Source organism: Meriones unguiculatus, chromosome 9, assembly GCF_030254825.1.
Source record: "Meriones unguiculatus strain TT.TT164.6M chromosome 9, Bangor_MerUng_6.1, whole genome shotgun sequence".
Taxonomy (NCBI): Eukaryota; Metazoa; Chordata; class Mammalia; order Rodentia; family Muridae; genus Meriones; species Meriones unguiculatus.
In genome coordinates, this window is record NC_083357.1 from 52,459,620 (window position 1) to 52,483,570 (window position 23,951).

General features: G+C 44.5%; 1 protein-coding gene and 1 gene segment (V, D, J or C); both read right to left on the minus strand.

Annotated features, from left to right (window-relative positions):
* Positions 1–23,951, minus strand: part of LOC110550052 (T cell receptor alpha chain MC.7.G5-like) — a 521,238-nt gene that overhangs the window by 69,437 nt on the left and 427,850 nt on the right. The gene's annotated exons all lie outside the window — the stretch shown is intronic.
* On the minus strand, positions 7,774–22,625 carry LOC132656453 (T cell receptor delta constant-like). The segment is given in 5 exon segments: positions 7,774–8,397; positions 9,410–9,523; positions 9,863–9,952; positions 10,444–10,713; positions 22,460–22,625. Coding segments are annotated over 3 exon segments (438 nt in total).

A 23,951-nucleotide genomic window follows, 5' to 3' on the forward strand; every position in this document is an offset into this window, starting at 1 on the left:
GGAAGAGAGCAGGACTTTCCCTGGACAATCTCTCTGTACTGGCGCTCTTAGCTGGCCCCAGGGAATGAGTCTCCCTCTCTCTTTTTTTCTTTTTGAGACAGGGTTTCTCCATGTAGCTCTGGCTGTCCTGGACTCACTTGTAGACCAGGCTGGCCTTGAGCTCACAGAGATCCACCTGTCTTGCCTCCCGGGTGCTGGGATTAAAGGCCTGCGCCACCACGCCAGGCAAATGAGAGAACGTCTTCATTTATTTCTAAGGCTGCAGGCAATAGCAATTGATAGCGAGGGAAATGGCCCGTGGGATACCCAGGGAAGCCAAGGAAAAGACAGAGATGGAAAAATTTGCCCTTTTGTCTCTGATTAATCTCTCTGCAGGACTCGTTAGGGGGAACGACACTGCGTACATGGGTGACAAACACAAAATAGTGTGGTCCTGCCTCCTCGTCTCACTCCCATCGTGAGCACTGTGACTAGAAGAGTGCCCTTTCTCTCTGATGTGGCCCAAGAATGCTTCTTACCACGGTGCTCCAGGGAGCCACCACCAACTGTCAGCTCTTGGTAATTGAGATGCAAGCTGTTGGCTCTTGCTGGTCAGGCGAACAACTGTGGAGTAGTTTCCACAGATGGCTGAGAAACTGTACTGGCAGCAGTCAGTTACAGTCCCACTATGAAAGGTATCACTGATTTGCTTGGATTAAGACTTCTTTCCACAGGCTGCTCCAGAGGTGGCATTAAGGACATTGTGGAGTATCCCATCATCCTCAGAGAGTTTTTTCTTTCCCCCAAACCAACCCTTTAGAGGGTAGCACTGGGGAGAAATCATGGTAGAGTTCTTCATGTTTATTCTTGCCCAAACCCACAAGGTCTTCTACAAAGCAGGAACCTTTGCATTGTCTCCGCCTGGGCATGCTCTGGTCCTTGTCTTTCTTCCCAGTATTCATCAGGCCAAGTTGTCCCCAGGCATCTTGGGATGGAAGGTGCCACAGAAAGGCAGTGATGCCAAAGCTCTTTCTTTGGACACTCGAGCCACAGCCACACACTCCCGAGGCCTCTCAGATTTCCCTTTTAGTCACACAATTGTAGTGTTCCACAATGTAGCTAGTGTTCTGTATCCATCAAAATAAAGTTCCCTCTTCTTGACTGTGGCATTAAGAATTTTGTGGCCAACATGTCTGCTTCTCTGGGTCTCTAAGAGCACTAGCTCTTATCCTTGGAGCTGTCCTCTTGTAGTGACTGGTGGAGAATGGGCCCAGAGGACCAATACAGAAGTAGGCTTGGGGAATGAAAGGGTAATGAAAATACAAGAGGAGCTTTGAGATCAGGTGTGAGAAGAGAGTGTTTTCCTTCGTTGACCTAGTTTTTTTTTTTCTTGTTGAGCTCCATATGCCATCTTTATGGAGATGGCCTAGTTAGAGCAGCAGAGGGCGCTACAAGGTCAAAAACAAAGCCACCCAGTTCAAGGGACATTGGAAGAAAGACAACCTCTCTCTTTGTTTTATTAATTAAATTTGTTCTTTGACAATTTCATACCTGTCTGTAATGCATTCTGTTTTCCTCCTCCAGCCACCCACTTTTTGCCTTACTGGTCCCTTCACCATGGTCATGACTTGGTGTTTGGTTTGGTGACCCACTGAATTAAGCCAGGGCTGTCTGTGTGACTCTGGGTATGGAGCTATCCAGTGGAGCCTGGTAGGCTGACTACATCACATCTGAAGATAAACCTTTCCCATATCCACCATCACACAATAGTTCAGCAGGAGAGGGAGGCCCCAGGAGCTTTCTTCTTTTCTATGACGAGCCGTCGATAAGTCCAGGCTTGTGCAGGCCCAGTGCAGGCACCGGCAGCTATGCAGCTCCCGATTGCAATGGCCAGGCCACACCCAGAGGATAAGTTTTTGCCACCCTTTTCTTTGTCTTCTGGTTCTTACATTCTTCCCTTCTAGTGCTCTCTCTCTCTCTTTCTCTCTCTCTCTCTTTTGTAATAGGAGTTATCAAGACTCAGACTGAAGAATGCAGTTGGTGATTTCAAGCTGATGAAAGTCAGTCCTGCTTTTTTAAGTGGTTGATGGCGCCTCCAAACTTCTAGTGCCCAAGAGATGCTCAGGGTGCAGATAGCAATGTGTTAGGGAGATGGTTAGAGCTCCTGAGAGCATTAAGTGAGCACTGGGCTACCAAATCTTGACAGAACTTTGGGCTCACTCAGACATACAAAAGTTGCAGCCTTTGGAAGACGTAAGAACAGTGAGCATGAAGACCAGTTTTCCCCCAAGACCCAGCTCATTTGTCTCGAGCACAGCTGGCTCAAGTCTCAGGGGAGCACAGCTCTCTACGACAATGCGTGTGCAGAACTGGCAGCATGAAAGTAAGAAGCCCTGGGCCAGTGAGATCACCGAGCGTGTAAAGGCCTCTGCTACCACTCCTGGCGGCCAGAGTTCCACCCCAGCTCCACGAAGTAGAAGGAGACAATAGAACTCTGCAAGTAGTGGCCTGACTCCACGTGTATGTTGTGGTTTGTTCAACCGCCCCTCCCCCACCTTTGAAAACGTGAAAAAGGTATGGTCTTGAGAATTTTTAAACCGCTGATTCATAGAATCTTTAGCTAAATCTTTAGCTAAACTCAACAGCCATTTTTTTTTCATATTTAATTAGCATTGTCTCTTTGAGTAGTTTTGAGAACAGTGGTCTTACACCCGTGTTAATTCATGTATTTGATAAGTAGGTGCTGGAGGTGTAGAGACCAGTCAGGCTGTCTGCAGGAGCCCAGCTGGCTTACTGTGTGGCCTGCTCAGAAGTTCTCTTCCTGAAGAACGTCTTCCCGGAAGAGCTAGAAGGACACCGAAGCTGGCAGATATCACTTATACCACCCAGCACAGCAGCCAGCATCTGTGCCTTGGTGTGAACTGGCTGCGTGTGTCCTGCCTGAGAACCTGTGGAGCCCACATTTGTGTTCTTGTGTGTGGTCAGATGTCCCTGAAATTGGGCCCTGCATCAAGAAAATGGTTCAGCCCAGGTGGCTGTGGGCCTAGAAGCTCTGAAAATGACTTCTGTCAGGGTGGGCTGTATGTGTGCAAGGATCTTTCCAAGTGGCAGCCTCCAAGAAGGCAGTAGCCCTTCCCCTCTGAATCTTCCTCTCTAACACCCAGGGCCCTCCAGAGGCTCTCAGCGGGATGCTGGCCCAGGCAGTATTTCCCTTGAGAACTCTCCATGCCTCTGGTGGCCAGATACAATTCAGGATTGAAGTCCAGATAAGCAACGAGTATTTTTAAAAATGTGCGGTGATGTTCCAAATATTAGTCAAAATTTAGCCGTCACTTGTTTCAGGTAAACGTTGCTCTCTTGTACTTTTATTTGTTACTCTTGGCAACGTCGTGTTTGCTGATGATGGGCTCTTTCCTCTTTTGTTTCTCCTCCTCTTTCTCCTTCTCTCTCCCTTTCTCTTTTCTCTTCTCTTTGTTCTTTTCCCTCTGGAGATGGAGCCCAGGGCCTCATGCATGCTAGGCCAGCACCCTCCCACTGCGTCCCACTGCTGAGCCCTTCAGCAAAGCAGCATTCTTTTGCTGTATATCTATTTATTGAAAGCCAAGCTGGGCATTGGGGCTATATCAGCATCAGTGAGAAGAGGAATGCTGTCATTAATCTTGTAGAGCACATAAACACACACACTTGTACGTGTGCATCTGTATTGAGATGGAAGAGAGAAGTAATAAAATTTTTACAAATCTGGTATCAAGCTGAGGGAAAGTTTCAACAGGGCTGTAGTCAAGGGTGGCAATGAGTAAGTAACTGACTGGGGTGGCCGGGGACACTTCACCGAGCTGAGGCTAACGAAGAACTAGGAGCAGACAGCCAGACCAGGGAGGCAGATGGAGGACTCAGCCTGGGAGGGATGGCTCAGGGCCTTCAGCCACCACAGCGTACAGGTCTTCTCAGAACAGTACCTCAGCAAGCCTGTAGCTCACTCACTGCAGTTTACCCGCCAGCAAGCTCTCCGGGACAGTAACTTCACAGCTGTCGCCAAGGGGAAGCTGCAGACAGTTCCAAGAGACAGGAAGCCATGCAGTGCAACATAGTGAGTGCTGTCAGGATCAGAAAGCACTCCCGCCCCTCCCGCAAGCTTTGGAAGCCAAGACTTTTAAGGTCTCATCCAGCCATCTTTCCATCTTTATACAGAGAGACTTACTCATTTCTTTTCCGCATTGAATACAACACAGGTACTCATCCATTTACTCCATTTATTAAGTTCTACAAAGTGAACACGCATACGTCAGGGTGACTTGACGTGTGATTCATGAGCTAGCGCCATTCTATGATCAGGGAATGGGAGAATGGAGGGGAAATTGCTTTATGACTCACAAGCAAGCGTTCGTGCGGACCGCACTTTCCTCCCCTTATTCCTCTTTCTCAGTCTCCCTCTGTCCTTCCCTCCAGCCCTCCTCACCTTTCTTTTCTTTTCTTTTTCTTTTTCTTTCTTTCTTTTTTTTTTTTTAAAGTAATTCATTTTCATTGTGGGAAGTATGGGTTCTAGATGGTTTGAAGAGCAGCATTTCTGTAAACCACAAGAGTTCCTTGGTGGAGACACTTACCTCACGGCTTCAGCTAACCCAGTCACATGACAGCCATGTGAGGGGCTGCCTGCCTCTCCTCATTTCCTTCCTGTCTAAAGCTGGATGATGGTTAAACAGACCCCAGCAGCCCTCCATGTTCTGCCCCCGCAGCGATGGAAAGGATGATGCTTGCCATGACCATAAGCCTTTGGTTTGCTTGTAAGAGGCTCATTTCTTCCTCTCTGCACCCTGTTTTTCCTTTCTCTGACCTTCGGAAGCTTGTTGTCACTTTCTTACATGCCTAGGTTTTAGTCACTCTCTGCCTGTGACTTTTATTCCTGTTCTCCATTGAATTCCTCTGAGCTGGTCAGTGCCTGAGATGCAAAAGCTATTACTGTCTCATTTCCTCTCCACAGACAAGGATGTGCTGTGCATTACGCTGACCCAGAGCTCAACCTGACGAGACACTGGCGAGCGGCAGCGAAGTAACGTTGCCCTGCACTTACGATGGGAACCCCAAAATCTGCATTTATTTTGGTATCGACAAAGGCCAGACCTGTCCTTTCAGTTCATCCTTTTTAGGGATAACACTAGAGCCCGTGATGCCGATTATGTTCAAGGTCGATTCTCTGTGAGACACAGCACGGTCGCTAGAACCTTCTACCTGGTGATCTTTCCAGTGAGCCTTGAAGACAGTGCCACTTACCACTGTGCGTTGCTTACTTATTTACCACTGCGCCACTGTGACACAGATGCTCAGGAAGCCTGTACCCAAACCCCTGGAGCACAGTTTAGGAGTGGTCCCCTTCCACAGCCGGTCACATGCCAGGTTGTCCGACATCCTTCTATAGTCATTTATACTCCGCTCTGGCCTTTAGTGGTGCCCCCAAGGGTACAGTAAAAGGCCTGTCCACAGCCGGGGAGAGCACCTCTCACTTTGTTCACTGGGCCTTTGTCACCTGAGTCACTGGGGTTGCTTATGGAGAACTACAGCTGGAGGAAATACTGTCTCCGTGTCTCCAAGTCTTCACTGTCTTCTGTGAGGGTATCAGAATGGTGCCTGTACAGGGCATATCACCATCAGTGTATTTATTTTGTCCCTGCTGTGGCTTACTCATTACTGCGTATCAGCAGGCTTTCGTGCTGAGACTCCAAGTGGAGTCTCCTATCATCTTACCTTCTTTCTGTATCTTGTTAGGATAGGTCATGTTATTCTTCCTGGGTGTCCTCCATTTTTCTTATTTTATTTGGACAGCCTTTCTCTCTGAAGAGCATTTTACTGAAGAACATGCCTGGCCAGTTGTCTAAGAACCAAGAGCACCATTTCCCAAGGTGCTCAGTGCGGAGTTCAATGGTGTCCCCAGACAAGACCAACTTCTCTAGGAGAAACTGGCCATGTGATGTTGAAACATATGTCTCTTCAGCCTCTGAGACCCGGTCTCAGGTTTTTCTGCTATCAGCACCCCCATCTTTGGTGTACTGTCAGAATTATTAGACACACACTCTGGGGTGGAAGGGCCCAGAGATAAAAAAATAGTTCCAACTCCTCACAGCTGGTTCATGACAGCTAGGAGTGCATGGTGCACTTCTGGAACTCTCTTGCAGCCAGACACTAGGAGGCTTTATCAGAATAGATTTGGGCAGGAGCTTGCATGCACTTCAGACTCAGCAAGTGAAAAGTAGCCATGACATGGAGCAACAGAGAGGGTGAGGTGAGAGAGCTGCAGGTCAAGGCTCCTGGCTCCTGCCATCAATCACACACATACACCCACACCCACACCCACCCACACACACACACACACACACACACACAGAGGGAGAACGATTCAGGGAGGGAGAGGATCATTGGGAGGAAGTGGGAATGTGAGAGAGTAACGGAGATGGTGGTGGATCTGAACAAGATATAATGATGTACCTGTAGGAAAATCTTATCAAATTTCGCATACTAACTAAAATACCAGTTTAAAGTTCTTGGAGGTTCATTTTGGTGGGAGAAATGTATAGTCCTGTGATATGCTAGGATTTTATTTTTTCCTGGCATGGCAGGTCAGAGTTGGCTCGTTTGTTGCTGACAAGAGGCGGCTCTGCAGCTCAGTGTAGTGACATTTAGATTGACACATCATCCTCACGTTGGTGATGCAGTGAGCTCCTGGGACAATAACTGTGGGCTGTCAGTCTTGAGACCTTGGTTCCATTCCCAGCAATATCTCTGCCTCACTGAATGACTTTTGACCAAGAACAAGCATTTTTTTTTCATGTGGTGGTGGGGGGGCAGGCAGGGCAAATATTTTGTTCCACTCGGGAAATGAGGATGTGCTCTTTCCTAACAACCCCAGAATAACGTTCTGTTGTCACAGCAAGGTAGCAGAAGTGAGTGCTTTGGGAACAGGCACTCTTCATGCAGACTGGCGGGGGGGAGTGTGGAACATTGCAACTGTTCCCCGCTGGGTAGACCTGTCCATCCATCCGTCTAGATTCTCCTGAACCCAGCCACTCACAGCAGCATTACCGCCTTTGCTTTGGAATCTGTGGTTGATGGTGTCAGGGGAATTGCCAGTGATAATTGCTCTTTCACGTCACACCACATCCCCTGTTTTACACTTCCCATGGGAGCAGAGGAAACCACAGTACTGAGTTGTTGGGGCCTGCTGCCTCAGTGAGTATACCAACAAAGCTGTTAACAGAGCTGAACACCACGCTGAAGGTGCTGCTGTGGTTGTAACAGCAGCAGGAAACCAGGGCCCATTTTCCCAGACAGGGCAGCAGGCCTGGGGCTCAGGAAGCTGTGCTGTGACATGCTCAGTCTGGCTCCCAGCAGACTAATAGCTCACAGAGATGAGTGCCTTCTTCCCTTGGTCATCACTTCACAACGAGTGAAGCCAGAGGCGAACAGCTTAGTAAAGGCAGCAGAGGCAGGCCTGAGAAGAAAGGCAGAGAGGCGTCAGCATCGAAGACTGAGGCCAAAGGATCTGTCCCCAGTGGTGACAAAAGCCAGTAAAAGTACTGCTTTCACAGGGAAAGATCAGGGTCACATTCCTATTCCTGCTTCCAAAAGACTTGCACAGGGAGTCCTTTGCAGGCTGGCCCAGGCCTTAATTCTGCGCCCTCTGTACTGTGCCTGGGACTCAGCCTGTTTGTACATGTGAAGCCAATTCACAGAAAGAGGTGTACTTCCCCTCTTGTATTTTACTTTCATCTTTGGTAATAAAGTGGAGAATAATTAGTTGTGAGTTTAGAAGCTTTATTGCCTGCTTGAATGTGATCTTGTTTGTAAAGTACTAGGGAGAGCAGAAAGTGCTAAAACTGTTCGCACCCTCGTTCTGCAAAGGAAAATGCTCCAGCATGGCTGTCAGAGCAAATACAGGAGTGGGGCACACATGCCTCAGGAGAGGAGGGAGAGGGCGCCAGCGAGGAATGGGTTGAGTGCAGCTTTCCATGTTTAGCTAAAAAAATAGATGTTCTCTTTCCCAAGACCATTTTCCTCCTGGACAGCGAAGCTGGTGATTTACTGGTCCCCGCTTTGCAGTTCTGGGTAAATAAAACACCATTTTCAAAGTATACCAGTTATAGAGGTAAAGCAAAATGGGTCTGTTTCCATAGCTTTCCATTTCTTTATAAAACAGTGTGTAAAGCTAGGCCCACAAACCCCACTCCCCAGGGCTTTTGCTTTTCCGCTAGACTGGAGGATTAGCTAGGCTTGTTGTCATCACAGAAAAGCTGATTTTGTTATCAGCTATTTAAACATGGTGGTGACGCGCCAGGTTGAAGCACTAAGAAGTTGAAAGCCTTGGCTATAGCATCTTTGTAAGCTTTTGGCTTCTTTCAGGAACCGTGGTCTCCTCATGCCAGCCCACTGTAAGTAAAGAAAAGTTGTCTTAGAATTGCAGACTCTGAGGCTAGAAGGAGTTGCAAAAGTGATATCATTTTGGGATGGCTGGTATCTGCTATGATGTACCATCACAGGCATCATTAATCAATTGTGAAACATGCCGCTGCTAACATGGCAGTGGTTCTGCTGCTCAGTATAATGATCAAACCCATTTACTTTCTTGGAATCATTCTTAGACCCAAGCCCAAAGAAGGTAAGCAAACTGGCCAACATGTCAGGGAGCTAGTGACAAGGTCAGGACTTAAACTTGGTCTTCTGATGCCTAGGGTAACATTCTTTATGCTGCTGTGCTGCCTGTGACCTCTGGACTGCTAGTGATATTAACAGGTGGGGCTAGATACCTGTTTGGGAATGATTGGCTATACTTATAGGTCAATACAACCCTCAAGACCTAGGATCATTCCCCGAACAGGAGTTAATGAACATTTGGATGGCCTGGGAAAGGAGTATTTCATTTTATTTATGTGTGCGGGTACTTAGCCTTCATGTTTGTCTGTGAACCAAGTGTGTGTAGTACCTTTGGAGGCCAGCAGAGGGTTCAGATCCCTGGAACTTAAGTTACAGATGGTTGTGAGCTGTCATGGGGGTGTTGGGAATTAAAGTCTGGTTCTCTGGAGGAGCAGCCAGTGCTCCTAGCCACTGAGCCACCTCTTCAGCCCCGAGGAATAGGCAAGCCTAGGTCTCTCCTTCCCTCCCTCCCTCCCTCTCTCTCTCTCTCCCTCTCTTCCTCAGTCTGTCCTTCCCTTCTTTCCTTTCTTTTAGAAATAATGTCTTGTTTATAACCCTGGCTGTCTCGGTACTATATAGACCAGGTTGGTCTTGAACTCGTATTAATCCTATTGTCTCATCTTCGCCAGTGCTAGAATTATAGGCGTGTTCCACCACATTTGCCTTATCTGTTACCATTTCTAAGCCTTCTTTGCAATTTATAGCATAATTAATGTGGATCTGGGAATAGGAAATGACCAATTCTTACCTTAAAAGAAGACTAACTTGGCAGTGAAGAGGACATTGATGGCCACACTCTTGGCAAACAGCATCCGTAGTCCTAACACTGTGAGGGACATCATGTTTGCCTTCTTGGTGTGAGCTATGATCAAATGAAAGTAAAGACAGTGGCTTCAGGCCAGACAAAATTTACTCCTACAGTGTCAACAACTGTCATCGGTCTGCTCCAAATCACCATGGTTCTTTCAGGCTTGCACATCCAGTGTGGCCCCAGACAGCGCTCAGAGCAGTCAGGCTCTTGTGCCCACCCAGACAGGCCAGTTTGGGGAACACCAGCTCATGGCTTAGTGGAATGGAGACCGAGGGAACCAGTTGAGTTCAGTATGTTTGTTTGTTTGATTTTGTTTTGTATTGAATTTGAAGCTTTTAGGTCCCAGGTGGCAATGACAGAATTTGTTTTCACCACTTGATTTGAACTAACCTTTTGGGCCATGGCAAGTCTTTGAAGTTTGCAAGATATTTTCAGGTTCTGATGTTGGTTTGGTATATTCAGGTTCTGGTGAAACAGTAGCTTAAAGAAACAACAGTGGTCAAGATTATGTTGGCAACCAACAGGCCAAAGGAGCAGACTTTAGGTGAGTAAACTGAGGTCATCTAGCTGTTTATACAGATAGGAACTCTTCTGTTTAGGTCCCTTTTGGCATCATTAGGACAGCATCAAGATGCTCTAATTTGTAGTCACAGCAAGGATTTTTATGAGACAGCTGCCCTTGTGGAATTTTGAGTTTTGTGCTGCACCAAATGATACTCTTGGTGCCAGCAATTTATATGAAAAAGACAGTGGTCGGTGAAGATGAGAAACGGAGATTAAAAAAGAGGATTGGTGCAGAGCATTTCCTTCTAAGCCAAAGAGGAGCACCTTATTTATTTATTTGTTTGTTTGTTTATTTATTTATTTACTAGCAAGATGCTAAATCAAAGGTAACCCACCCCGAGTTTCCATTGCTCACTTCGCTTTCCTCCAGCTTTCCCCATCTTAGGGCCTTCAAGCTAGATACTTACCAGCAGGATTTGCATATGGTTCAGAGTGCACAGTTTCACTGTTGTGCTGAACTGAGCATGTCACCGAATTTGAATCTCCATACTGACCAAGCTTGACAGCGCTGTACTTCCCGCTGGGGGAGATGACAATAGCAGGGTCAAATTCTGCTATCTTCTTGGATGATCTGAGACTTATATTCACATCCTTGGGGTAGAAATCCTTCACCAGACAAGCAACATTTGTTCCATTTTTCATGATGAAAACAGATGGTTTAGAAGGAGGCTGAATTCCTGAAAATATAATCAACTGTGATGATAATTTATATCTTTCTGAGAATTAAACAGGTGTTGGCTAGGCTCTAGAACATTCTATATCTTGTTACTGGTGTCCTTGATAACGTTTCATGGAAGTGTGGACAAGGTGAGAAGAAAGAAGGGGCAGTTGGTTTGACTTCTAAAAAGGAGCTGAAATGAGATACGGCTAGAAGAGAGAGGGGGTATAACAGCTGTAGAGAAGTTTCTAGAACTAAGTACAGGCCTTGGGAGTGATCCCTGGCACTGTGTAACCCACCACAGTGCTATGTACCACTTATTTCAGCAGCAAGGTAGAGGCAGGAAGATTGGGAGTTCTAGATTATCCTTGAGTAGCAGCCTAGGTTTGGCTACATGATACCCTGCCTCAAACCAAACCAAACCAAACCAAACCAAACCAAACCAAACCAAACCAAACCAAAGCAGACCAAACCAAACCAAACCAAACCAAACCAAACTAGACCAAAATCAAAACCTTCCCCTCCAAAAAGGCTGGGAGGGATAGCTAAGTTGGTAAAATGCTTGTTCTGCAAGGGTGAGGCCCTGAGCTTGATATTTCAGAATCCACACAAGAATGCTGTTCATGGTGGCATGTGCTTGTAATCTAAGCACCGGGGAGGCAGAGACAGAACATCCTTGGGGCTTACTGGCCACCCAGTCGAGCCTAATTGGTGAACTCCAAGCCAGTGAGAGACTGTCCCATATGAGGTATATAGTGTCTTTTAGGATACTACTCGGTTTTGTCCTTTGGCTTTCATGTGCTCATGTGTGCATGCACCCACACACACATGTATACCTATACACACACAAACACACACATTAAAAAAACATAAGTTTTTGGAAAAAATGGGTTTTAATTGTCTATGGTTTGTTAATTAGTTGGACAATTGAGGTCAGGCTAAATATCCATCTGTGCCAATTGGTTAGTTTTAAATATAGGAGCCCTTAGAGGGTATTATGGAAGGTGCTCATATTTTGCATTATGTCATTTAGAAGCACAGACTTCTAAAAAGGGGTCTCTGCACAATCAATTCAAGTTTGGATGATGGCAGTGTTGAAGTTATTGTAGGGTGTTTTCCCTGTTTTGTAGACTGGAAGAGATCCCACTGAAAGCAAATGGTAGATTTACCTCCATTTGGGTGGACAATGATTCTTTTTTAAGGGCCTGAGCACTGTAAAATTTGACTTGAGATTTTTTTTGTTGTTCATCCATGTTTTCTTGAGATAGTCTTTATATGTATAACAGGCTGCATTCAAACTCTTGATCCTTCTGCCTCAGCCCCCCAAGTGCTAAGATTACAAATGTTTGCTACCTTCTTTGAGCCATTTCTTTTGAGATGGGGTCTCATGCATCCCAGACTGGCCTTGAACTTGCTCTGTAGTCAAGGATGACCTTCAACAGGTGATTCTTATGTTTTCATCTCCTGAGTGCTAGGATTGTAGGCATACACTGTCAGAGGATATCAACCATCAGTCTTAAAAAGTACTGGCAGACATAAAACCAGCTAAGGTTGCCTCTTGTTTTATTCTGAAAGGGGCTATGGAATGATTGCTGGTCCCAGAATTGGAGCCTCTACCTGCCTCCTCCTCTTTTTGTACCTCGCTTGGAGCATAACCTACCGCTAATCTAGGTATGCACTTTTTTCCCTTAAAACTGGAAGTCTTGACGCTTTGAGAAAGATAGTGACAATTCACTCAAATGCCCGATGGATTCACTCAACTCCTTAACTACTCTAATTTTTTTGTGTCCAGAAGGACTTGGATTCTATATTATCTTCAAATTAGAAAGAGATTTGTTATTTCATACAGTAAAGAATGGCAACTGACCCGTGAACAGATTTCTAATTTTAAGTTTCATTTCTGACCTTCAACAACAATTTCTCTTGTGAACATAGTAGCCCTTAGTATTTGCTAAGAAAGAGCTGGGTGGGGCTGCTGGTATCAAATAAAAACTATGTTGAGTTACAACGTACTTTTATCTCTTATGGGTTATGACCAAGACAGTAGGTCTCACTAAGAAGAAAATCTTGGTAATGCACGTGCAGGCAGAAGAGAATTGACTTTTCTAATGCTCTACCCAGAGTGTGGGCTTGAGTTTTACTACCATAGAACTCATGTAGTAAAACTGTACCCACATCAGTTGGCCAGAGCTGGTTGAGAGGAGTGATTGTTAGTGGGAAGGTGCCCACTGATCTCCACAGTGTAATTGGATCAGGCTATGCCAGAGATCTCCTAAGAAAACAAACTGTTCCGAGAAGGCTTCCCCACGACTATATGGTTATTCTCCATTTCTTTCCTCCACCAAGAAGCTCAAGTGAAAAATTGTGACCTATTATGGCAGTCAGGGCAAGAGAGTGATCCCTGCGATTCAGACAATTTTGGCTTTAACTCTAGACCAGATTGGCTTTCCCCCTCAAAGGGGTTTCTTAGAATTATCTGCTTTTAACCCTCATGAGAAAACCTTTGCTTTTCTTTTTGTTTTCTTACACACTGAAGTCACTGACAGCAAAACTGATAACCCCAGAATTAACGGCTGGAAACCACAGGTCTTCATTGCTTTCCTCTCCTTTCAGAAGCATGGTATTTCTTTTTCATTATCCTGTTTGTGGCTTGAGATGTCTTGTGGTTGATTTTCAAGAGAGTTAGGAGTGAGAAATTTGTTTAATTAAAAAAACAAAACAAAACAAACAACCAAACTAACCAAATCAGACTCAAAACTCTACCTTGCCAGTTATTCAAGAGTATGATCCAGTTTGAATATGTTGGACAGTGAAGGATTGCCTGGATTTTTGTTGAGACAGGGTCTCACTAAGTATCTATGGCTAACTTCACACCCTCAGCCCTCCTGCCTCAGCTTCCTGAGTGCCAATGTGCTGGCTGTGCTGGTGGGCCCAGCTGTTTGTGAGGATTTTAAAATCTAACCTCATCAACCAGTTATCATCAATAATCACTTTGGGTTTGGCAGATTATTTCTTAATAACATGTTATAATGTAGCTGGCAGGATGGATGCTTGAAAGACATTCATGCACGCACATGACTTTAGGGTTTCGAATTGAACCCAGTGCATTGATTTAGTAAAATGTTTCCTCAGCCTCTCTCCTTACGATCCATACATTTAAAACAATTGAAAGAAAAACTTATTCAATTTATTGACATCTGATTGGCATGGTAACTAAAGAAAACAGCTACCTAGTTTGAGCTGAATCTTTAAATATGTAGAATTTACTCCACATAGTTGTCATGTGGAACTTATTCTATTTTACATTTGATTTAAATAAATATTTGGAGATAAGATGCAAGTGAAAAATTTCATTATTTATCTTTTGAGAACAGTCTCTTGTTATTGCACAAATATAACTATATTTCAACACTTTTTTCAAGTATGTTTACTCGTACAATACCGTTTTGCTTTCAGACATTCTCCTCTTATGAGCACTCATACAATGCTAAAATTACATGCTGGCAAACACCACAGAGAGAAGAGAACATCCTTCCTAAATGCCCTTTATGACTTACAGACTTAGATTTTACCCATTGCAGAACCACACAGAGCACCCTACTGCGTGGGATCTGTGACATATGCAATAAATGTCACTAAGAATTGTGACATCTGTAATAAATGTCACTTGGAATTTTGAGGCTCTTCGTCAGTATGGGATTTCACTTAAGCCCTAAAGTTTGTTCTACCTGGTTACCCTGACCTGGCTAATCACCCATCTCCGAAGCCTTCTGAGGCTGTGGGGTATTTGTGCTCTGTAAGGAGGCATGCAGACTAGCCAGCTCAGCCAAAGGTATGTATAGGAAGCAAGCAATTTCCTGAGGAGTTTGAGCCCAAGCATCCTGTGACTGCATCCTTTCCAGCGAGTGATACTTTAGTGTAATTTTAAAAAGATTTCTTTGTGTTTTCTAGGCTGATCTGAAGGGTTAAGAAAGAAATGAGGACTAAAGCTTTAGTATTTATATATTTAAAAATAAAAGTAGTTACAGAAGCATGTTAGCAATTCAACATCTTCACCTTGGCCCTTTTTTCTGACTCACTCTATCTCTGAGATGTAAATTAATCTACTAGCTAGAATTTTTAATATTAGATGGATGGTAGCTCTAGTCTCAGGACTCATATTATCCATGGAAACATAGAAAAAAAAATCTACTCACGAGGCTCCACAAAGAGCTTTATGCCAGTTCCAAAAAACATCTGTCGGGTGTCCCAGGAGCACATTATAATCTTGCTTTACAGATAACCAGTCTGAGACTAGCCCTGGGCCTGGGCCTGAACATCTGTGTCTTACCTCTCAGCCTGCATCTCAGCCAGAAAAGCCTACAGCTCGGAGAATTTGCAAAGTTGTCCTCAATGAGACAGAAATCTGAGTGCATGGAATGTTCTTTTCTTTTGAAGCTAACAATAGCTGAATATTTGGAGCTCAAAGTCTCCATCTAAAAGGTGCAGGGACAAGGCTGAAGCAGGACAAGAGAGGGTGACAACTGACTTCAAGATGCAAAGTTTAATTCCCAATTTATTGAGAAGGCTTTCCAAGAAAAATGCAATGGCTGGAGACAGAGATAGGATACTAGGGATACTGGAAGGCAAGGGGAGGAGGCCTTAGAAACACCATTTTATCATACTCTGGTTCCCTTCTCTTGAACGACAAATAGTACATCTTGCTTTGAGTCCTATTTTCTCCCCACAACTCAGACTGAGCTTCACGGTAGTGAGGAGTTAGATTTCTAATCACTGAGCCTAGAAAAGGGCCAAGGACTTGAGGGTTAGTAACAAATGGTTGTGGCTGGCAGGACCCCATTGATGCTGTATCATGCATGTAAGTCAGAGAGGTCAACCCTTGTGCTGTTGTCCTCATTTATTTTTGTTTTACAATCTCTGATTCTGGAGCCAGATACAAGTCTGAGGATTGTAATCATCACAACTATATGGATGATTTCATTGCCAAACTCAAGAGCTAAAGCTAGATTCAGAGGAAGAGAGTGACAATAATGGAGGACCATCATTTGGAGTTTTCAGAACCGAAGACTTAATTTGAAATTTTCTCACTTTCTACACCCTCGCCTCACATATCTTAATAACTCCCAACACTGCAGGTAGAAACCAGAGAAGAAAGTAGAATATCATTGAGAAATGTGGTCAGTGTCCCAACGGAGAGTAAAGATTTATTTCTTCAATCTCCTTTCCCCTAAGACTCCCAAAGGCACAGCCTCCGAGGTTTGACTCTTAACACAGAAGATGATTCTGAATTTCAAGTGGAAATGGTTTAAAGAGAAAATGAAACACAGTACTTTTGCTCAGATGCAATTTGCCAAACACCAGTCAGACTGCAATCAGCTATAACATAATTTTGCTTCCCTTCTTCTCTTCATTGCTCTGGTGCTTGTCTCCTTAGAAATAAGAAAACTTAACAAAGCCTAATGTTTCCCTGGAAGCAATAGGCAGTGGAGAACTCTTACAAGTTTTTATTAGCCTCTGAGAGGCGGAGACCAAGCTGAGAGTACCAGGTACTTAGGACTGGGTTTACCGTTTTCATGTACCCCTTTCCTACTTTGTTATTTCCTGTAGAATGAGAAAATGCCACATGTCACTATGTAATATGTAATGGCTGACCCAATAGATTTGGTATTTTGTAAGCCACTAGAAAGACTCTTGGTCTTTGGTTCCAGTGCTTTGTTGCTGGTAACCAAATTACTGAATATTGACCCTGGATTTCCAAACACTGAGCCAGATAATCAATGGATAATGCTTTCAGGAGAACACAATTATTCCTCAATTGTTCTGGAGTCAGTGGCTGTGTTCCTGTGTTTCTGATGCCTTGTGCTGGGTCTCCAGGCTCAGGGATAACAGGAGAGGTAAGTGTGACCCTGGCTAGGATGGGATCTTGGGGATCAATTAGTCTGAGGCCAGCCTTGCTGGTTTAATGCAAATTTTCAAAGGAAAAAAGAAAAAAAAAAAGAAGAAACCAAGGTCAGACAGACAGACAGACAGAATACATTTTATTGCCTTTGTTCATGTCTTTTCATTGTTTCTAACCTTCCTTCTTACACCAAGACCACAATTCTTTTTCTTCTAGAGTGAGAGACATTATTTTCATCTGGAGCTTCTGTAGTCGTAGTTCTTGACCAGAGGGCCAGAACCAGAAACCTAACCTATGTTTTTTTCAAGGCAGTTGTAGAAAATTTATTCTTGGTAAACTTCAGGATAGAGTTTTCAATCATGTATAAATTATTTTCTTAATAAAAATCCAATACATTTGTTCTCAAATTTTATTCTAATTAATTGCAACAAAGAATGAGTTTAAAATTTAGACCCAACTGGCATAGAAACAGAATGGTGGATCAATGGAACCGAACAGAAGACCCAGAAATAAACCCACACACTTATGGACACCTGATCTTTGACAAAGATGCCAAAACCATACAATGGAAAAAAGACAGCATCTTCAACAAATGGTGCTGGTCTAACTGGATGTCTACATGTAGAAAAATAAAAATAGATCCATACTTATCACCCTGCACAAAACTGAAGTCCAAGTGGATCAAAGACCTCAACATAAAACCAGACACATTAAATCAGTTAGAAGAAAAAATGGGGAAGACCCTAGAACTCATTGGTACAGGAGACAACTTCCTGAACAGAACACCAACAGCATAGGCTCTCAGAGCAACAATCAATAAATGGGACCTCATGAAGCTGAAAATCTTCTATAAAGCAAAGCACACCGTCATCAAAACAAAATGACTGCCTACAGATTGGGAAAGAATCTTCACCAATCCTTTTTCTGACAAAGGGCTAATATCCAGTATATATAAAAAATTAAAGAAGCTGAAAAGCAGGAAACCAAGTAATCCAATTAAAAAATGGGGAACAGAGCTTAACAGATAATTCTCTGTAGTGGAATATAGAATGGCAGAGAAACACTTAAAGAAATGCTCAATGTCATTAGCCATCAGGGAAATGCAAATCAAAACGACCTTGAGATTTCACCTTACACCCATCAGAATGGCCAAGATGAAAAACTCGAGTGACAACACATGCTGGAGAGGTTGTGGAGAAAGGGGAACCCTCCTCCACTGCTAGTGGGAATGTGAACTTGTACAACCACTCTGGAAATCAATCTGACGCTTTCTCAGACAACTAGGAATAGCGTTTCCTCAAGATTCAGCCATACCACTTCTAGGCATATATCCAAAAGAGGCTCAAGTACACAATAAGGACATTTGCTCAACCATGTTTGTAGCAGCTTTATTTGTAATAGCCAGAAGCTGGAAACAGCCCAGATGCCCCTCAGCTGAAGAATGGATGCAGAAATTGTGGTACATCTACACAATGGAATATTACTCAGCAATGAAAAATAAGGAAATCATGAAATTTGCAGGTAAATAGCGGGACCTGGAAAGGATCATCCTGAGTGAGCTAGCCCAGAAGCAGAAAGACACACATGGTATATACTCACTCATATAGACATGTAATATAGGATAAACCTACTAAAATCTGTACATCTAAAGAAACTAATCAAGAGAGAGGACCCTGAATAAAATGCTCAATCAGCATCCCGAAAGGCAAAGAGGAAGGACATCAGAAGAAGAAGAAAACAGGAAACAAGCTAGAAACCTGCCACAGAGGGCCTCTGAAAGGCTCTGCTCTGCAGACTATCAAAACAGATGCTGAGACTTATGGCCAACTGTTGGGCAGTGTGCATGGAATCTTATGTAAGAAGTGGGAAATAGTAGATCTGGAGAGGACAGGAACTCCACAAGGAGAGCAACAGAACCAGAAATTTGAACACAGGGGTCTTCACAGAGACTCATACTCCAACCAAGTACCATGCATGGAGATAACCTAGAACCCCTGCATAGATGTAGCCCATGGCAGTTTAGTGTCCAAGTGGGTTACATAGTAATGGGAAGAAGGACTGCCTCTGCCATAATCTGATTGGCCTGCTCTTTGATCACCTCCCCCTGAGGGGGGAGCAGCCTTACCAGGCACAGAAGATGACAATGCAGCCACTCCTGATGAGGTCTGATAGACTAAGATCAGAAGGAAGGAGAGGAGGACCTCCCCTAAGAGTGGACTTGGGGAGGGGCATACTTGAAGAAGAGGGTGGGAGGGTGGAATCGGGAGGGGAGGAGGGAGAGGTTTATTCACAAAGTGAATAAAGTTTAATTAATAAAAAAAAATTTAGACCCATCCCCAGTTTCCCCAAGAAGCTGTTCTATAATCGCATCTGTTCTATAATGACCCTAAGGCCGTGGTTCGTAATCTTCCTGATGCTGAGACCCTTTAATACAGTTCCTCATGTTGTGGAGATCCCCCGACCACAAAATTATTCCATTGCGGCTTTATAACTGCAATTTTGCTACTTTTATGAATTGTAATGTATGATATACCACTTCCATTTAACCCTCAACGGGATCGTGACCCACAGGTTGAGAACCTCTGTTCTAAGGTGTGATGCATAGCTTGGCTCTGTGATGAGTCTCCATCGATAAGCTGCACTGTCACAGTACTAGCTTAGGCATTCGCTGAATCCTTTGCTACTCAACTCTTTCAGCTCACCTCATCTGTTTCGATAGGCTCCTGGCTGACGATGAGGGTAGCTTGAGGAGAGTCTTGTGAAGGATTCTGAGATCTAAGTGTTACATTTTGTAGCCTTTTAACTCCTTTTATCTTCTGACTGTTGACATCTAGGGAAGTCCCTAGGTTTTTGTCTACTAGCTCCTCAATCTGCCATCTTTTATCCCTAGATTTTGCTGAAGATCTCATTTTCCCTAAGAGAAAGCAATCATTTTGGTTTTGCTGAAATGCTAAATGGCCACCATGAGCAGAAATAGTTATAGGAAGGCTCAGGTAAGCTAACAGCCACCAGATCATGCACCAGCTAGACAGGGAAGGGCAGAGTATTCTGGGACAAAGGCCACGAACACAGGAAAGTTGAGTCTGTTCAAGAGTTTGTAATAACTACGTAAAACTACCATCCACACCAAAGTCTTATACTGCTTAACAAACACCGGTCTCTATATTAATTAAGCGGGGTCCTCCCGTGTCTGCCTCCTCAGTACTAGGATTGCAGGCATGCACCACCATGCCAGGCTTTTTATATGGGTTCTAGAGATTTGAACTCAAGTCCTTGTACTTGCTTGGTAAGCACTTTACCAAGTAAATCATCTCTCCCATCTCTCTTCCAAATTTGTTCCCTGGTGCTCTTTTTCATTTTGTCATAGAGCCTCCTGACCATTCTTCACACACTCCAGAGAGCCTTATGTCCCCTTTGCCTGGAAGTCCCATTCCTCCAGTGGCAGAAAGGGCTCACTCTGCCTCGTCAAATGCCACCTTTCCAACAGTACTGCTGTGTTTAGAATTGCACGCGGACACCTTCCATGTGCGCCTTTTGTCTCACTTCTTGGATCTTGTCTTGTTGCGACCTACAGTACTGTTTTTACCTTGTGCCATTGCCTTTGCAGAGTAAGAATTTCAGTCTGCTCTGATTGTGCTGACTCTGTGTGCCTAAAACAGGACTTGGCCCAAGCAACAGTGACATTTCCCAGGCAGCAGAGCGGGGCTGTGCTGTGCTGTGCTGCTGCACTTTTCTAGCATACTTCCATTTTGGTTTCCTTTTCCTTTACACCACCAGAGGTGTCCTCTGGTGGACTGAATCATTTATGTAACAAAATACATTCGGTGTCTTAAGTGTCTTTGTGGATAGTAAATCTTAATGTGTTTATCTCCATGGACCGAGAGGGATAGATAATAAATCAGCATATAGTTTCAGATGGACAAAAGGACTATAAATAATAGAGCAGGAGAAGGGGATTTTGCTGGTGGGTTGGGAAGGCCTCACTTCTAAGCAGGGGCTGGGAGAAAGCTGTACCAGTCCTCCTTGGTGGAAAACTCCACGCACGGCTGGAGGTAGAGACTGCATAACGACTCTCTTCTGGAAGATGTTTGTGAGAAAGGAGTCGGGGAGGGGAGCTGTTGAAGAGCCAGTGACTGGGAAGACTAAGAAAGTTACCCAGACCCCTTGGGAGAAGGGTAGATATTCTGACTGACTGTCCAGGCCTTTCTATGTTAGGAACTCCCAGATTCTGACGCTGGAGTATGAGTGACAAGCCTGTCCTTCATGAGAAGGATGGCTCTGGGTATCTGGTTGGGATACGGCAGTAGGAGCCCTTTCTCCGTCAGGGAGGTGTTGGAAATGGTGGCTGGAAAGGAAATAGCACAGAGTCCTGAAGGGGTGGCTGTTCCGAATGGGAAGACCCTGCTCATGTGGAGACAGAGCCTGACAGGGATCTTCAAAGCACGGTGTTGGAACCACACAGGTGATTCAAATTAGAATCTGGCTAAGCTGTATGATCCTGGGTGAACCCCTCCTGGAGAGATTCATTTTCCTAGTTTGCAAAACACAAAACGGTAACTAATTCCACAAGATTGTGAGACTGACTGAATGAGCTGGTGCAGGGTAGGTATCAAAAAGCAGCATTTGATATAAGGATGGGATTTAATAACAGACAGTGCTGTGAGACACCGTATAGCCGCTCTCATTCAGGACGATGTTTCTGAGGGCTGTGTGAACACCTGCCCTGAACACTGTCGAGCCCACGTTTACACTGTGGTGCCTTCTGGAATGGTATCTCCAGGCTTATTCTCCACGGTGGCCTGGACTGCCCATTGGGATCTGCTGCTGTGTGTAAATCCAATTGGTTAGCCTTGGGCTTCCTGGGAACCTTGCAAGTAAGAGCTTGAAAGAGGCTCCAAAGAAAGAATCAAAAGAAAGTTGGCTTCAGAGAAGACAAAGGCCCTGTTTGGAGCTGTACCTCATTAATCCAGCACTGGCTGGCTAAAAAGGAAGGCACCATTTAAAACTGTTCTGGATCCTACCTCGTAGATAGCCACTCCTTATCTTTTCTAGTTCAAAGAATAATGTAATGCACTGGCTGGGTGTCTGGAAAACTTCAATTAATCACATCTCTTTGTTTGGAGGGGGAAGAGGGTCATGGCTACCTGTCATTTTTCCTTAAGTTCACTCACTTCTGAAGCTGAAATATAATTAAAAGGAAACTTTAAGCCATATGGACTTGAGAAGCGATTCCTGCTATTCCACACTTGGGGGGACACTGGCCCAGGAGATCAGAGCAAGTTGACTCATTAGGAAGAGCTCCAGGAACAAAGGGAGATTAGGGAAATTGCGCAGGGAGTGGGGACATGCTGCTATTTTAGTGAGAAGTTTCAAAGTCAAAGAAATTTAAAGGCAAAGGTCTGAGTTGCTTGACTTTACAAACTGATTTCATTCTGTGCTCTCCCAGGAGCAGGCATTTGGCCTATGGAAGGTCAGTATTACTCACTTTAATTAATTTTTTAATTGAATAATTTAAATCTGGAGCCGCCGCTACATGATCACCTGGGGTCAGATTCATCCTGATTCTGTTGCAGGTGTCCCACTCTGGGCTCTCTACAGTTTGACTTGATTCCATTAAGCAGGCACAATTCTCTCAGGTTCTTCTGAGATGCATGGGTTCTTTCAAACTCACCAAATTCTACTTTTTTAATAGACACTCCCAACTCCTATGGAGGAGCTAGCCGCAGTTCATCTTTTCCTGGGCATCTTCCTCTACACTACTGGATCCCCAGGGATGTCGATATTACTCTTTGCAGAATTCCTCACACTTCCAACCTCCTTAGGTGGAAGATCCCTTAGCCTCAATCCAGACAAATAAATTACTTACTTGGTTCCACAGTCAGTTGGGTTCCTTTTCCAAAGATGAGCTTGTCAGTAGCACAGCTACTGAGGCCATTCCAAAAACCTTGACAGTTCTTTGCTGTCTTCTTCTTTCCATTGATGTCACAGCTGGAGGGCTTTCATGCTTCCGTACTTTAAAGATGGTGCAAGTTACTCATCCAGCTGGCTCATCATGGCTTTACAATGTCTATCAGGACAAGTTTGCTTACAGGAGCTTGATGTTTGAACAACATTGGGAACAACATATTCCATGGTAAACCTTTCTGGCATAGGACACATAGGAGTCCTCTTAGCAGAGCTTTTTGTTATTTTAAACTTAGACCCACACATAACTCTTTGTCTCAGAAAGCCAACGCTATCAGATCCTGGACTCACGACTGCTCCAGAGTTAAGGCTTTTACACTTGTCATATGGCTTTAAGGTCAGAGAATATATAGCACCACAATAGAGAGGAGAAGGTGGTATGAAGTGCTGCTTAGTTCTAGGTAGAGAAATTCAAAATTGCTAAGTGAGTTGGCCACAAACAAATCAACTTCCTCTCAAGCCCACCTTCTCAAAAACTGCAAAATGAAAGAACTCAGGCAAATTTCTCTAGGGACCTGACTCCACAGATTCCACGTGGTTCATTTAACTCTTTAAGTGTTGAAGGACCAACGTGAAATCATGACAAGAATACCCTTTTAGCAAGAACCTTTTGTGGTCCTCATAAGCCATGCAAGTAAATGAAGAAATAACATTACCCAGGAAACAGATGTGAGACCGAGGCCAGCAGTTAGTTGTCTCTGTCCAGTTAACTTTTTGACAGCTTTCCAGGCTTCCAAACAAGGAGGACAGACTGCCCCTACTGTTTTTATCCTCCACGACACCTGACTCAGGTAGTACAGTTCGCGGGGAGATGATTCTTCACCCCTGCAGTTTTTGTACGGGTCCCTATAGGGTTTGAAACACTGTGCTCGTATCCCTCCAATCACGGTGCTACAGAGCTTTACAAAAACCTTCCCTGGGCTTTGTATCACATCTCTGAGAACCCCCACCAGATGTTTTCTGCAAGTCAAGCCACAGCAAGATCAAAGGGTTTGGCAGTTAGTTCAGGCCAGACTTGCCTGGGTACTCCTGCCTAAAGCTTGCTGCCATGCTCGCTCCATCTGCCCTAGGGTCAGAGCGGACTTTTAGAAATCGTCATGTCCACTCCTCTCCACACTGTTTTTGGCCAGTCTCCTCTCAGATGGTTTCCCACAGAGGACTGTGTTCGATATCTGAAAGTCTCCGTGCATTCTACATGCTGTGGGTCAGGCGGAAAATGTTGGTGGCCAGTGTGATTTTTCCTCTCTCCCGCTAAGCCTTAGAACCACCTCTGCCTGCCTCGCTTTTCATGTGAATAGTGTTATACAGGGTGAAAAAGGCTTTCGGGTAAATTTAAATTTTTATCTTCTCCGTTGACCACCCAGCGGCTTAATCTGGAGTCAGTTGCCCATATG